The sequence below is a fragment of the Suricata suricatta genome, chromosome 6 (genome assembly GCF_006229205.1).
Source record: "Suricata suricatta isolate VVHF042 chromosome 6, meerkat_22Aug2017_6uvM2_HiC, whole genome shotgun sequence".
NCBI lineage: Eukaryota > Metazoa > Chordata > Mammalia > Carnivora > Herpestidae > Suricata > Suricata suricatta.
Window position 1 is genome coordinate 39169468 of NC_043705.1, and position 16276 is coordinate 39185743.

A 16276-nucleotide genomic window follows, 5' to 3' on the forward strand; every position below is an offset into this window, starting at 1 on the left:
TCCTTTCTTAACATTATGCTATATCAGCTTTTGTTTCTTTTGGAAGTAAGGCATTAGGTATATAGTGAAGTCCACTGTTGGATTTCTTCACAGACCTTTGTCATCATTATCCCCAAGTATTCTCAGTGCATGTTTTTATAACTACATATGTGAATGTCAAATAGTATTGTTACATGTTTTTTTTATTAGTGATTATCGTTTATATGTCTGCGTCTTTTACATTTTGTTATATTTTTGAAAAATTTCCTCCCATGTTGATATCTGCAGATTTAGTTTAATTATCTTAAAACTCTATATGGTGTCCTATTTTGTGTCTTTGTACTACATTTCATTGGTCCATTTAAGTTTAGATTGTTTATAACATAACTTTTGGCTACTGAGAGAAATAACTCCATCAGAATGCCCTTGTAATATGGTCTTGTACACATGGATAACAATTTTTTAGGTCACTGCAATGCTCACACTTCTAATGGATAAGAAAGTAACTTGGCAATTTTATTGAACTGCAGACTCTGATTTCATTAGTTCTTGGATGAGGCCCTAATTTCAACAGTCTTCAAAGTGATGGTGATTTCACCTTCTCTGTGGACCACAGGTTCAATAGAAGGTTCCACCTTACAGAAGAAAAATTGCAGGAACTTCGTTAGATATTGCCACATCCCTTTTTGGTGTGGTGTAGTGATTTATACTCATGTGTGCTCTGTATAACTATTGTCTTTAAATTCTTGCCAAAACTTGGTTAGATTATCACAGTTAACTATTGTGCCAATCTTTTACTGTTTCTTGGACAAGGAGTTACATTTCTATGAAATGCCTCTTTGAGTCATTTGTTACTTCTTTTGGGTTGCTTTTTTTTTCTTATTTTAGGATAAAATCCATCATTACACGTATGTATGTGTATATTATGTATGTATATACATATATGTCATCTTTAGTGTTTTTAAATTACCAGTTTTTGTAATTTTGCATATATTAGGTATATTCAAGTATTACATAGTACTTGTTGCTATATTAAATGGTATTTTATCTATTTTTTAAATAATAGTTTATTGCCACATTGGTTTCCATATAACACCCAGTGCTCTTCCCCACAAGTGCTTCCTTCCATGACCATCACTCCTCATCCCCTTTCCTTCTCCCTCTTCAGCCCTCAGTTTGTTTTCAGTATTCAGGAGTCTCTCATGATTTATCTCTCTTCCTCTCCCGAACTTTCTTTCCCCCCTTCCCCTTCCCTTGATCCCCTTTTAGGTTTCTCCTGATAGACCTATGAGCGACAACATACGGTATATGTCCTTCTCTGCCTGACTTATTTCGCTTAGCATGACACCCTTGAGGTTCATCCACTTTGCTACAAATGGTCAGATTTCATTCTTTCTCATTGCCATTGTAGTACTCCATTGTGTATATATACCACATCTTCTCTATTCATTCATCGGTTGATGGACATTTAGGATCTTTCCATGTTGTGGCTATTGTAGAAAGTGCCGCTATGAACATTGGGGTCCATGTGTCCCTTTGTGTCTGCACTTCTGTATCCCTTGGGTAGATCCCCAGCAGTGCTATTGCTAAGTCATAGGGGAGTTCTATTGATAGTTTTTTGAAGAATGTCCATACTGTGTTCTAGAGCGGCTGTACTAGTTTACATTCCCACCAACCGTGGAGGAGGGTGCCCATTTCTCCACATCCTCACCAGCATCTGTAGTCTCTTGATTTGTTCATTTTAGCCACTCTGACCAATGTGAGGTGGTATCTCAGTGTGGTTTTGATTTGTATTTCCCTGATGATGAGTGATGCTGAGCATCGTTTCATGTGCCTATTGGCCATCTGGATGTCCTCTTTGGAGAAGTGTCTGTTCATGTCTTCTGCCCATTTCTTCACTGGATTATTTGTTTTTCGAGTGTGGATTTTGGTGACTTCCTTATAGATTTTGGATACCGTCCCTTTATCTGATACGTCATTTGCAACTCTTTTCCCATTCTGTTGGTTGCCTTTTAGTTTTTTTCATTGTTTCCTTTGCATTGCAGAAGCTTTTTATCTTGATGAGGTCCCAGTAGTTCATTTTTGTTCTTGATTCCCTTGCCTTTGGGGATGTGTCTAGTAGGAAATTGCTGGATAGAGGTCAAGGAGCTTGACCTGCTTGTTTCCTGCTTTCTCCTCTAGGGTTTTGATGGTTTCCTGTCTCATATTCAGGTCCTTCATCCATTGAGTTTATTTGTGTGTACGGTGTAAGAGAGTGGTCTCTTTCATTCTTCTGCATGTTGCTGTCCAGTTCTCCCATCACCACCTGTTGAAGAGGCTGTCTTTTTCCCCATTGGATACTCTTTCCTGCTTTGTCAAAGATTAATTGGCCGTACATTTGTGGGTTCAGTTTTGGGCTCTCTATTCTATTCCATTGGTCTATGTATCTGTTTTTGTGCCAATACCATACTGTCTTGATGATGACAGCTCTGTAATAGAGGCTAAAGTCTGGGATTGTGATGCCTCCCGTTTTGGGTTTCTTCTTCAATATTACTTGGCTATTTGGGGTCTTTTGTGGTTCCATACAAATTTTAGGATAGTATGTTCTAGCTTTGAGAAGAATGTTGGTGCAAATTTGATGGGGATTGCATTGAATGTGTAGATTGCTTTAGGTAACAATGACATTTTCACAATGTTTCTACTTCTGATCCATGAGCACAGAATGTTTTTCCATTTCTTTGTGTCTTCAATTTCTTTAATAAGCTTTTTATAGTTTTCATCATACAGGTCTTTTACATCTTTGGTTAGGTTTATTCCTGGGTAATTTATGATTTTTTCTGCAATTGTGAATGGGGTCAGTTTCTTGATTTCTCTTTCTGTTGCTTCATTATTGTATAAAAATGCATCTGATTTTTGTACATTGATTTTGTACCCTGCGACTTTGCTGAATTCATGGATCAGTTCTAAAAGACTTCTGGTGGAGTCATTCGGGTTTTCCATGTAAAGCATCACGTCATCTGTGGAAAAGGAAAGAAAGTTTGACTTCTTCTTTGCCAATTCTGATGCCTTTTATTTCCTTTTGTTGTCTGATTGCTGATACTAAGACTTCCAGCACTATGTTGAATAACCGTGGTGAGAGTGGACATCTTTATCGTGTTCCTGACTCGGGGAAAGCTCTCAGTTTTTTCCCATTGAGGATGATATTAGCTGTGGGGTTTAAGTAAGTTCCTTCTCCCTTCCCCTCCCCCAAATCATGGTCATTTTATTGAATGTTTATCCATTTGGAGCCGTAGGGCTAAAATAGGACTGGAGTGCCAGGTGGGCAGTTACACACATGGACTTCTACTCCATTAAAACAGGAATGGCTGGGGGGGGACGGGGACAGTCTGCAGGAGGGATGTGGGCTGTTGGCCGTGATCAGGTCTGGGTCAGCAGGCTGTGGAATGCTGAGGATTTCCTCAGACAAGGTTAAGTAAGTTCCTTCTATCCTGACTTTCTCGAGGTTTTTGATTAAGAAGGGATGTTGTATTTTGTCAGATGCTTCTTTTGTATCTATGGGCAGGATCATATGGTTTTTATCTTTTCTGTTGTTAACATGATGTATCACATTGATGGCTTTGCCAATACTGAACCAGCCCTGTAACCCAGAAATGAACCCCACTTGATCATGATGGATAGTTCTTTCTATATGTTGTTGACTTCGATTTGCTAGTATCTTGTGGAGTATTTTTGCATCTGTATTTATTAGGGATATTGGCCTGTAGATATATTTTTTTGTTGTTGGGTCTGTCTGGCTTGGGAATCAGAGAGATGGTGGCTTCATAGAACGAGTTCGGAAGTTTTCCTTCTATTTTTATTTTTTGGAATAGCTTGAGAAGGATGGGTGTTGATTCTGCTTTCAGTGTCTGGTAGAATTCCCCTGGGAAGCCTTCTGGCCCTGGGCTCTTGTTCGTTGAGAGATTATTGATAACTGATTCGATTTCTTCACTGGTTATGGGTCTGTTCAGATTTTCTCTCTCTTCCCGTTTGAATTTTGGAAGTGCATGTATGTTTAGGAATTTGTCCATTTCTTCTAGATTGTCCAGTTTGTTGGCATATAATTTTTCATAGTAATCTCTGATGATTGCTTGTATTTCTGAGGGATCAGTTGTAATTTTCATTCATGATTTTGTCTATTTGGGTGTTCCCTTTTCTTTCTGAGGAGCCTGGCTAGAGGTTTATCAATTTTGTTTATTTTTTTCCAAAAACCAACTTTTGGTTTCATCAATCTGTTTGCTATTTTGGATTCTATATTGTTTATTTCTGCCCGGATCTTTATTATTTCTCCTCTTCCGCTGGGCTTGGGGTGCTCTTTATGCTCCTCTTCTAGTTTCCTTAGGCGCGCTGTTAGATTTTGAATTTGGGCTTTTTCTAGTTTGGTGAAATAGGCCTGGATTGCAATGTACTTTACTCTTAGAACTGCCTTTCCTGTGTCCCAGAGAGTTTGGATTGTTGTATTTTCATTTTTGTTTGTTTCCAAAAATTTTTAAATTTCTTCTCTAACTGCCTGATTGGCCCATTCATTCTTTAGTAGGGTGGTTTTTAACCTCCACATTTTTGGAGCTTTTCCACACTTTTCCCTGTGATTGATTTCAAGTTTCATAGCATTGTGATCTGATAGTGTGCATGGTATGATCGCTATTCTTTTGTATTTATGGAAGGCTGCTTTTTGCCCCAGTATGTGGTCAGTCTTGGAGAATGTGCCATGTGCACTTGAGAAGAAAGTGAATTCCTAGCTTCAGGATGCAGAGTTCTAAATATATCTGTTCCGAAGTGCCGTTCAGGTCCATTGTTTCTAATGATTTTCTGTCTGGGTGACCTATACATTGCTGTCAGTGTTGTATTAAAATCCCTTGTGATAAGCATATTCTTATCAATAAGACTGTTTCTGTTAGTGATTAGTTGTTTTATGTATTTGGGTGCTCCCAAATTCGATGCATAGTTGTTTATAATTGTTAGCTCTTCTTGATGGAGAGACCCTGTAATTATTATATAATGCCCTTCTTCATCTTTTGTTACTGCTTTTACTTTAAAGTCCAGTTTGTCTGATATAAGTATGGCTACTCTGGCTGTCTTTTGACCTCCAGTCACATGATAGATATTTCTCCATCCCCTTACTTTCAGTCTTCAGGTCTAAGATGTGTCTTTTGTAGACAGCAAATAGGTGGCTTTTGGCTTTTTATCCATTCTGCTGCCCTGTGTCGTTTGATTGGAGCATTCAGTCCATTTATATTCAGTGTTATTATTGAAAAATGTGGGTTTAGATTCATTGTGTTCCCTGTAGGGTTCATGTTTGTAGTGATATCTCTGGTACCTTGTATTCCTTGCTACATTTCCCTCATAGAGTCCCTCTTAGGATTTCTTGTAGGGCTGGTTTGGTGGTGATGAATTCTCTCAATTTTTGTTTATTTGGGAGCACCTTTATCTCTCCTATTTTGAATGACAGGCTCGCTGGATAAAGGATTCTTGATTGCATATTTTTCCTGTTCATCACATTGAAGATTTCCTGTCGTTCCTTTGTGGCCTGCCACGTTTCAGTGGATAGATCCGTAACCACTCTGATAGGTTTCCTTTTTTATGTTAGGCCACTTTTATCCCTAGCTGCTTTCAGAAGTCTCTCTTTTTTTCTTTATGTTTTGCCAGTTTCACTATGCTATGTCGTGCTGAAGGTCGGTCCAAGTTATGTCTTAGGGGAGTTCTATGTCTTTTTCCTTCTTCAGATTTGGGAAGTTCTCTGCTGTAATTTGTTCAAGCACCCCTTCAGGACCTTTTTCTTCCTCTTCAGGAACTCCTATTGTACGGATATTGTTCGTTTGATTGTATCACTCAGGTCTCAAGTTCTCCTTTCCTGCTCCTGGATAAATTTCTTTGTCTTTTTTTTGGCTTCCTCTTTTGCTATAACTGTGTCTTCTAATGTACCTATTCTCCTCCCTGCTTCTTCAGTCCGTGAAGTGGCTGCCAACATTTTATTTTGCACCTCATTTATAGCCTTTTTGTTTTTTTAACTTGTCACTGCTATTTTGAAGGTCCCTAGTCTGTGTATCAGTAGCTTTTCTGATGGTTTTTTTCAAGCCCAGCAATTAGTTTTATGACAGTTGTTCTAAATTCTTGTTCACTTATGTTGTTTATATCTGTTTTGAGCAGTTCTGTGACTGTGATTTCTTCCTTGAATTTCTTTAGAGGGGAGTTCTTTCGTTTCATTTTGGCTAGCTTTCTGTCTCACCAGTTTTAAAAGCTCCTTATGCACTGTGTACCTGTTAATATTGTTGTATTAAAGGAGGCTTATTGACTGTCCAGGGCCTGTTGTTTCAGGAAGTGTTCTTTTAATAGTGTCTCTTGGTTTCTCTTGTGCCTTTGATTATTTTATTTCCCTGCTCAGTGGTATTTGGGACTCTCCCCCAGGTGTACTTTCGCTTGCTTCTTGAGGTAGTCTCAGGCATTCGTGAGGCTGTCATCTATAAGGACTCTGTGCGTTCACTTTCTGTTTTTGAAGATCAGAATATAGTGGCTTTGGCCCTTCTCAGTTTTCTAGATGTGGTTGGGTGGAGACGACAGAGCTCCCTCCTTCTCTGCCATCTTGCTGCTCCCTTAAATGGTATTTTAAAAAGCTTTATTACTGGGGTGCCTGGCTGGCTCAGTCAGTAGAGCATGTGACTCTTAATCTTAGGGTTGTGAGTTCAAACCCCACACTGGGTGTAGAACTTACTTAAAAAATAGGTAAGGGATGCCTGGCTCATTCTGTTAAATGTCCCAGTCAGACGTGGATTCAGGTCATGATCTCACGGTTGGTGAGTTTGAGCCATGCATTGCAGAACCTACTTTGGATCCTCTTGCGCGCCCCCCAGCACTCTCTCAAAAATAAATAAACATTAAAAAAACAATAAAAGGCTTTATTATTTTACTAAAATATTTTAATGTCTTTATTTTCAGAGACACAGTGAGTTGGGGAGGGGCAGAGAGCAAGGGAGACACAGAATCTGAAGCAGGCTCCAGGCTCTGAGCTGTCAGCACAGAGCCCGACGTGGGGCTTGAACCCATGGACTATGAGATCATGACCTGAGCTGAAGTCGGACACTTAACCAGCTGAGCCACCTAGGCACCCCTAGAAGGCTTTATTATTGTTTGTTACAGATCTATTGTATCTTATGCTAGTATTGTATCTAGCAACTCTAATTCTTATTCTGTGTTATCTTCTGGATATTTAAACACAGGCAATCGTTTAAACAAATAGTTTTCTGTCTTTTTAGTTCTATTAGTTGTATTTCTCTATTTTTTCCCTGTTATATTTCTTATTCTTATGTTACTATGCTGACTATATGTCCGTCTGTGAAGGGTCTGGGTTTTATCCTACTTGGAAGTTAATGTAGATGTAGGCAGAAGGCATGAGATTCAAGTCAGTGACCAAGAACTTTATTACTTAATAGAACGACGAGTAGAATAGGCATGGTATTGGCACTGGTTATTTATGCCCCCTAAAACTTTTGGTAGTTGACATGGAAGGGCCCAGGTGGATGCTACCCTTGGTGTTGGCTCTTTGTCCCAGAGAAGGATGTTACCTATTATCCCTAATATGTTACTCATTGCAAACATCACCTTGATGTCATAGAGCATTCAAAGTCTTGTATTCTTGGCATACAACTAAGAGCAGAAGGGAATGCTCATGGTCCGTGGTGGATTGCCTGTCCCAGCTAATCACCTCTACATATTCTTGGCCAAACTTATATTTTCATATGATTGTACCACTCATCAAACCGTTCTGGTCATCTGATAGAGGCTAGCGTCATTTAATTGTGTTTAGTAGCATTTAATTAAGGCAGCTGTTAACATTCCAAACAGCCAGGTAGGCCAGGATTCGGCTGGTTGTGAACAAGTCCTAGAGCGGAACAGTAGGTGATTTTTCAGCCAGGCAGTGTATGGTCTAGGGCTAGTGTGTTATCCATTAAAATCCACTCAGAATTTAAACTGACCTGATTTTTGGTGTCATTAACTTACAATTAGAAGGATAATAGGTGGTACAAAAAACAACTCCTATTAATAGAAGGCATGTGGCTTATTTCCCCCCACATAGAAACGTTGAAGGGGCACAATTCACTTTAGTCAGGGATTTGTTATTAAACTTATTTTGGATTACTCTTGCATTAGTTAGGTTAAGAAGCATGGACTATGTCACAACGGCTCTCAGAGTTATTTGCCATATATGGCATAACGGAAGACCCCCTCATGTGTTGGGAGAATCATGACTTTTTATCAGTCAGAATGAAACCAGGTTGTGCTGGTTTAAATGTTTTTTACACATTTACTTTCAGGAGCTGCTATTGACATCAGTCACAGGAGAATATTTAAGGATTGTTTTTGGGCACATGAGTTTTTCTGATTTTGAAGTATGAATAGGGATGACACATCTAGCAGTGGGGCAGTATTTTCTCCTCAGTTTCTGTTTAATTCAGGCATTGGTGCTGTTTCTAGGAGATAGAACATTAATTATTCTTCACCATGTAGGGCCAAAGATGTTCCTTCTACAGATGCTAAGGTTGTTTCTTTTACACTCATGAAATTGTGTGTTTCATTTGGATACCTGACTTTGCTTAAGGAAAAATGCCCTACTTGTATTCAAATTTTTTTTATTTTGAAGAGTTGGATGTGAGTTGAGCAGGGGTATTTTTACATAATTGCAGTGACTCACCATAGTCCACATTGGACACTAGTGAGGACTTAGTATGAGGTACTCAAGCAAGTGGTCACTGTCTTCAGATACAGGACCATTTCCCTCCAAAAAGAGATTCCAGGTGGCCAAACCAGATTCTTTGAATTCCTTAGATTTCTGTTTTGTCCAGAGCATCATCCTGAAGAGGTAGCTTGGCCTGCAGTTTCTCTTAGGGGAAAGAAATGCCATGTCAGGGGATAATCAGGGCAAATCCTGATATTTTATTTTTTAAAGTTTATTTATTTTTGAGAGAGAATGAGAGAATATTCCAAGTAGGATCCACACTGTCAGTGCAGAGCCTGATGTGGGACTCTATCCCTCCCACTGTCATGTGATACCATGACCTGAGCCAAAAGGAAGAGTTGATTGATCAACTGACAGAGACACACAGGTGCCCCCAGAATCCTGATACTTTAAAAATAGGTCTGTATTCTCTCATAACTCTTCATTTTTTAATCCTAAATACTACCTAGGAAATGGCTAAGAAGAGATGATCTTTTTGGGTGTGCTGCATTCATTGACCAAAGTGTTACCTCATTAAGGTGTAAGTATAGAATTGTAGATTGTTCAGAGTTGAAAGTTGAGACTGTTGTATTGCTTGACAATACTGAATGCCCATGGATAGTAGGGGGTGTAGAGTTTCCATCTAGTACTTGAATATTGACCCATTGCAGGATGAACTTTACTACAAAAGTTGTACTATTATTAAATGTTAGTAGCCTAGAATACCCAAAACATGACATGGGTTTATTTCAAGAGTCTTGATAGCATGACCAGAGTTAGAGTTAGCCAGATTGCAACAGCAACACTGTAACCTGTAAAAATATCAACAGTGATGAAACACTGTAGATAGCCTGAAGAAGTGATCAAAGATTTGATTCAGTTCCTCTTGTGTAATGTGGCCTCCTTTACAGCAGAAGTAGATCAGCTGTTGGCAGGAGTCTCAGGCTAGCATGGAAAGATGGCTTCTTTATGTATCAGAAAAGTTGTTTATTTTGTGACCAGTGTACAGTAATGGATGGTTACGTGTCTGGTGTGGTAATGAATCTAGGTAGAATGCTGCAGAGTTAAGCAGTATTCTCATTTTAGTTCTTTATGCTAGCTCTGAGCATCTCAGTATTTCAGATTCTCTCACCAACTGCAGTAACTATAGTTTAATTTTGTGACTCCAAAAAATTACCTTTAATCTTCCAGTCTCTAGTTTTCCAGGTCATTGGTCAGATGACTTGGACATATGGCAGCAGTTCAAGAGAAAATAATAGAAAATGTCTAGTCTTTAAGGCTTCTCTAAGACCAGGGTTCTACTTTTCATTTTAGCTCTTTGTGCTAAAGGACACTTAATCCATTTGATCTTCCAGAGTTGTTAAGGCTGGATGGCTGCTGCCACCCAATGGATACTGTCATCTCTTAAACTAGTTGAACCAGACCTGGGCATTTAGAGCTATGATTTGAGAGGCTTATTTAACCAGGAACTTGTTAAGGTGGCAGGGAGAGGAGTAAGCCTCACTGTAAAGGGTAGTCGCCACTTTTTTGTGCAAAACAAATGCCCCAGTTGTCAGGTCAGCTGCATGCTCAAATACTTTTCATTTGGTCGAGAGCCCTAATGGGCCCCCTTTTTTGTTCGTAGTTTGAGTTGTTCACTTTAAGAGCTCAGCAGTAGGGCAAGAGCCATATTCTCTTGAAAAAAGGGATATATGTGTGTCAGGTACGTGGCACTTCTGTACAGGGAAATAGCCTCTCAGTATTCCACTACCCATCAAATCTTCAACTATATCTCTTAATTTTTTCCCTTCCCTTTTGGGAGGCTATAGTGTTTCTGCTAGATGAACTGGAAGGGGACAGAAATCATCTGTCACCCTGTGGTATCCCTGAATTGAAGACGAACATTTTCATTTAAGTATGTAACATTAGTACTAAGTTGTAACACAACACATAGCAGTGGATTGAATTGGCCCAAAGGCTCCACCCGCAAGATCACTTTAATTTTCCTTTCCTACTGCTGAATTTCCTCCCAACTCCAAAATCAGTCAAATTGGGTTATAGGGGCCCACCTTTTCTCACTACAGTGACACTGACCAAGAAGTTTTGTACATGCACTTCAGGTTAGACTGTAACCCTGAAGTGTTTTTTTTAAATAACTATGAAGTCCCAAGTGAAGGCAATATTGCTGTGGCTGCTGGCCAAAGCAACTCCAAAACTGAAATAAATGGTGTCAGCAAAAAGGACAAATAGAGTTTCAGAAAATCCCCAAAAACCTTTGTTTTACCACTCATGCGAGAATTATAACTAAGGCACTGTTGGGCTACCTTGTTTTAAGTCTCCTCCTTATCATTTGGCTGTTAAACATTGAGGGATGCTTACTTCCACCTATCACTTGGATGATAGCAGTTGTTGCCAGAATCGAATCTTCTCTTACATAATCTTCCCGGGAGGCCCTTGTTTTAATGTTTTCCATAAAATTTTAGGTCTGTCATTTTTGCACCTTCATCACCAAAACTGTTAGGGTCTGTAAAGGGTTTGTGTTTTCGCCGACTTATAGGCCTAGCGTGGGAGCCCGTTACTGTTTCATGGATGTTGTCTGAAAGACTTGAGATGATCACGGACTATCTTTCATGGCACAATAAACAGCATCAAGATGAAGCTAGGGCAGTAGGGGAATGACACTAGTAAGTCCCACAGTGGCAATGTGGAGGGCCCCAGGGAATGACGAGTATGTGCAGTGGTTTACACTGCAACTGAGGTACTCTGCTCATTGTCCTGGAGATGGTTGTTACATAAGTTTGACCCAGAGAAATGATCGGGACATTAAAAAAACGGGGATTGAAGTTTTGATTGTCATTTTATCAGATTAATGAGTTAATGCTGGGGAAGAATAGCTACCTTTAAAAACAGTTGTGACCTTTTATAGTTTTTATAGATCCCTAATTTTAAAAAATAACTTAAATAAATTATTATGTTTTTCAAGACTTTTAAGTTACAAGTATTCCTTATCCAATGTGGGGATCAAGCTCACAACCCTGAGATCTAGAGTCGCATGATCTACCCACTGAGCCAACCAGGCCCCTCTATACATTAAGATACTTTAAAAAAAATATTTATTTTGGGGGAGAGGAGTTTGGAAATAAATCTGGAGAACTTAAAATAGAACTTTAGCTTCATTTCCCATAACTTTCTGATGTTGAAGAAAATCTTAAGCTGTTTATATTTAAATCAAGTAATGTAGGATATAGAATGTCACATCTTGTTATATAAGAGAAGTGCACTATATTTTGCCTTGTTTCCCTTACAATGGTATTTTACTTTTAAAGTTTTTCGGTAAGTAGATGTGGTTGTTAAGCTTTCTCCCCCCACCCCTTAAAAAAAATTTTTTTTTTGTGTTTATTTCTTATTGAGACCGAGAAAAGCAGAGCATGAGTAAGGGAGGGGCAGAGGGAGAAGGAAACACAGAATCCAAAGCAGGCTCCAGGCTCTGAGCTGTCAGCACAGACCCCCAAAGCGGGGCTCTAACCCATGAACTGTGAGATCATGACCTGAGCCGAAGTTGGATGCTTAACTGACTGAGGCACCCAGGCGCCTCTCTAAGCTCTTTCAAAATAGCTTCCATTAGACAAAGAAAATAGACCAACAGTGAAATCTATCTTTTAATAAGTTACCAGTTACCAAAGACATAGAAAGTAAATAACAGAATGTTCTTAACCATTTAGAATTATTGGCAATAATTTAGGCCAGATTATTATTAGTTTCTAAAGTTATATTTAGGTTTTATGTGTATGTTCACGTGTGTTTATCATTTGTTTTAGTCGTCACTGAATTTTGAGAAGCATTCTGAAAATTTTTCATGGACTGAAAATCGTTATGATGTAAATCGTCGACGACACAATTCTTCAGATGGCTTTGATTCTGGTATTGGACGTCCTAATGGAGGTAAAATTTGCTAAGGAATGAGAGTTTAAGGACCATTTTTTTCATGTTCTTTTAAGAATGTTTTGATTGTGATTCACTATTTAATCAGACACATCTTTGAATTTATCTTACTTATCATTATTATATAAGGTAATTTTGGAAGGAAAGAAAAAAATGGATGGCGGATGCATGGAAGAAATGGTACTGAAAACATAAATCATCGAGGGGGATACCATGGTGGAAGTTCCCGTTCTCGTAGCAGTATTTTCCATTCTGGGAAAAGTCAAGGACTACATGAAAACAGCATACCTGACAATGAAACAGGGAGGAAAGAAGACAAGAGAGAACGCAAACAGTTTGAGGCCGAGGATTTTGTAAGTTTCTTGTAAAGTTAATACAAATGAGGTTTTGCAAGCTCAAGGCTTTCTTAAGAGATTTTATCACTGTGGTTCATACCTATAGAAAGCACATAGGTAGGTTCAGTTATTTGTAATCTTTAACATTTTGTGAGGCTCTTTGTTTATATAATTCTTGCTTCCCTCAGTTCCGCTCCCTCCTTCTACTTTTGTTTCTTACCATATGATCTTCTAAAAACTTTTGATAAATCTGTCTTTTTTAAAAAAATAGTTTATTGTCAAATTGGTTTCCATACAAAATCTGTGTCATTTTATGTCTTTAATCTGAACAGTTTCCCTGAGAAACCATGGCTGAGCTGGGTAGCTTTTTTGCAAGTGCATCATAGTATCTCTGAAAAGCTTTTAAGCTTTTGGAAAGAATATTTTACCAGTACATTTTATTTAGATTGTCTCTTTTAAGTAATGCTTGATTATTCATATATTACCTATTTTTATAATAAAATTTTTTTTACTGTTTATATTTGAGAGAGACACACACACACAGTGTGAGTGGCGGACATGCAGAGAGAGGGAGACATAGAATCTGAAGCGGTCTCTAGGCTCTGAGTTGTCAGCACACAGCCCAGTGTGGGGCTCAGACTCATGAATGGTCAGATCAGACTGAGCTGAAGTCAGACACTTAACTGACTGAGCCACCCAGGCGCCTCTATTCATATATTATTACTCTTAAGTTAATTCCAGGATAGTTCTCCTTGTCTTTCATCTACTTAATTCAAAAGTTTCTTAGTGGTCAGGGAAGGCAAACCAATTGTTAGCTTAGGTCAGATACAATTAGAAAAGTTAACTCGATTCTTAAAAAATATGAACTAGTTAGAAACAGAATTTTCCTTCCTTCCTTCCCTCCCTCTCCTCCCCTCCACCCCCCCTCTACTCCCCCCAAGGGGGGTGGTGAGAGGTGGCCCACAGAAGTCAATGATGTGGGCTGGGGGAGAGAGAATCCTGCAAGAGGCAGAGGGAGAGAGAAGTGGGGCTCACGCTTACCCACTGTGGGACTGGAACTCATAAAACTGTGAGAACAAGACCTGAGCGGAAGTCAGATGCTTAACCAACTGAGCCACCCAGGTGCCCTACAAACAGAATTTTCTTAATTCTTCTTTATTTTTATTATTATTTTTTAATGAGTACCTTAGACCTTTTATTATTAAAAAAAAAATTTTTTTTTTTAACATTTATTCATTCTTTGGGAGAGAGACAGTACAAGCAGAGGAAGGACAGAGAGGGGGAGACACAGAACTTGAAGCAGGCTCCAGGCTCTCACCTGTCAGCACAGAGCCTGAAAGGGGGCTGAAACTCACGAACCATGAGATGATGACCTGAGCTGAAGCGGGACACTTAACTGACTGAGCCACCCACACATTTATTCTTTATTTTTAAATCTTACTATGTGCCTGTCTAAACACACTGCTTCTCTAGTAGTATGAAAAACTGATCTAGTGTACAATCTTATTGATCTTGTATTTTTTTTGTGTTCATCCCTGGTAATTTATTATTTTGTACATGTTCATTCTTCAGTATATGTTTGAATGACTCTATGAATCTAGCGGTTTTGAAAGGTAAAGGCCCTTACTCACACTGAGTTACTACTATTAGATGTATTCACAAAATAAAAAGAAAAACTATTTAGTATTTTGTAGAGAAGTTAGGCATAAAGTGACAGGATGGCTACTTAGGGGGATCAGGAGAGGTTTCTCTTGCGAAATGACATTTAACCTAGGGACTGGTTGGCAAGGAGTGAGCTTTATTACTTACTACTGGGAGGATGAGGGCCTAAGTTTGGGAACAAGCTTTGTAAGGTTTAAGGGGTAAAAGGTCAGGCTGGGTCAAGTGACTATTAAACCAGGGTAGAGAGGCACCAAAGGGCTTTGATTGTATAGGACCTCTGCAGGTAAAGGTAAACACGTTGAGTTTAATTACAGGTGCAGTAGGAGGAAGCTCTTCTGGGGGAAAGCCATCTGATCTGATTTTAATTTTTTAGAAGAGTATTTTAGCTGTTCGATCTTGAATGGATGACTGAGAGAGCAGGAAGACCATTTAGGAGAAAATGATGGCTTGGTTTAACTAGGTAGCTGTGATTAGTGAAGAGAATTTTTTAAAAAATTTATTTATTACAACACCCTTGTTGTTGCTGTTGCTGATCACTTCTGAGATCTGATCCTAGCCCTATAGGCAGATCTATAATGTTATTTTTAATGGTGTATTTTTTAGAAACCACTTAAAGCCTCCATGGAAGTCTTTAATTAGTTTGTATCAAGGAATCATACTGGTATGCATGTATAGTCTTTTGGAACTTTATAGTAATGTCAGTAGAGTGTAAACAGTCTCCTCAGGATTCATTTTATTCAGCAGGTGTTAAATACCTTGTTTCAGGCAGGCATTGTTGCTAGCTAATACAGAAAATATCTGGAAATTTAGGATTCTAAAGTTAGATTTAGAGTATACATTCAATGTAGAAATCAGTTTTCTTTTTAATATGCTGTGATTCACTTTATGAAATAAAAATTTCTACATTGCTTTGAGAGTGTGTTAAAACTAATGCATCAGACAGTGAAAACCTAACACCTGTTGGGAAGTAGTCTGATTTTTCTCTTTATTGCTTTTTATCTTATGTTAAAAACAGGGTAATTTTTCCAACTGGTGCAAAGACCACATTGTCTTGTTTGCTTTTTTTTTTTTTTTTTTTAAAATCCATGCCTTCTCCTCAAGTAGTTGGGGATAAGAATATTTGAAGACCATTTCTTTGTTTTCCTTCTAGTTAGAAGTGAGTATAGATAGTAACCATTTTGATGGTTAGTAGAATAAGCTAGTAAGGTTTCATTAATTGTCCTTAAAAAAATTTTTTTAATGTTTGTTTAGTTTTGAAAGAGTGTGAGCAGGGGAGGGGGCAGAGGGAGAAGGAGACACAGAATTCGGAGCAGACTCCAGGCTTTGAGCTGATAGCACAGAGCCTGACGTGAGGCTCGAACTCCCAGACTGTGAGATCATGACCTGAGCCAAAGTCAGCTGCTTAACCGACTGAGGCACCCCTATTAATTGTCTTTACATTGTATCATATCTGTTTTTATCAATATAGTTTTGAGATTACTTTTAAAAAGTTTATTTTTTTTAAAATGTGAGCAGTGTGAACATTTATTTTTATTCCAATTGTTTTCAGCCATCTTTAAATCCTGAATATGAAAGAGAACCAAATCAGAATAAATCATTAGCTGCAGGTGTATGGGGTAAGTAATTTTTAATCTAACTTTGAGGGGTGTGAAAT

General features: G+C 38.6%; 1 protein-coding gene across 3 annotated transcripts in view; it reads left to right on the plus strand.

Moving 5' to 3' along the window:
- Positions 1-16276, plus strand: part of GPBP1 (GC-rich promoter binding protein 1) — a 76525-nt gene that overhangs the window by 35726 nt on the left and 24523 nt on the right. For 2 of the 3 annotated variants that reach the window (XM_029942266.1, XM_029942267.1), the window contains exons 4-6: positions 12502-12625; positions 12755-12978; positions 16172-16238. In XM_029942266.1, the coding sequence (XP_029798126.1) occupies positions 12502-12625; positions 12755-12978; positions 16172-16238 (415 nt within the window). Of the gene's footprint in view, positions 1-9197; positions 9246-12501; positions 12626-12754; positions 12979-16171; positions 16239-16276 lie in introns of those variants that run through there. The other variant, XM_029942268.1, reaches the window with a different exon arrangement.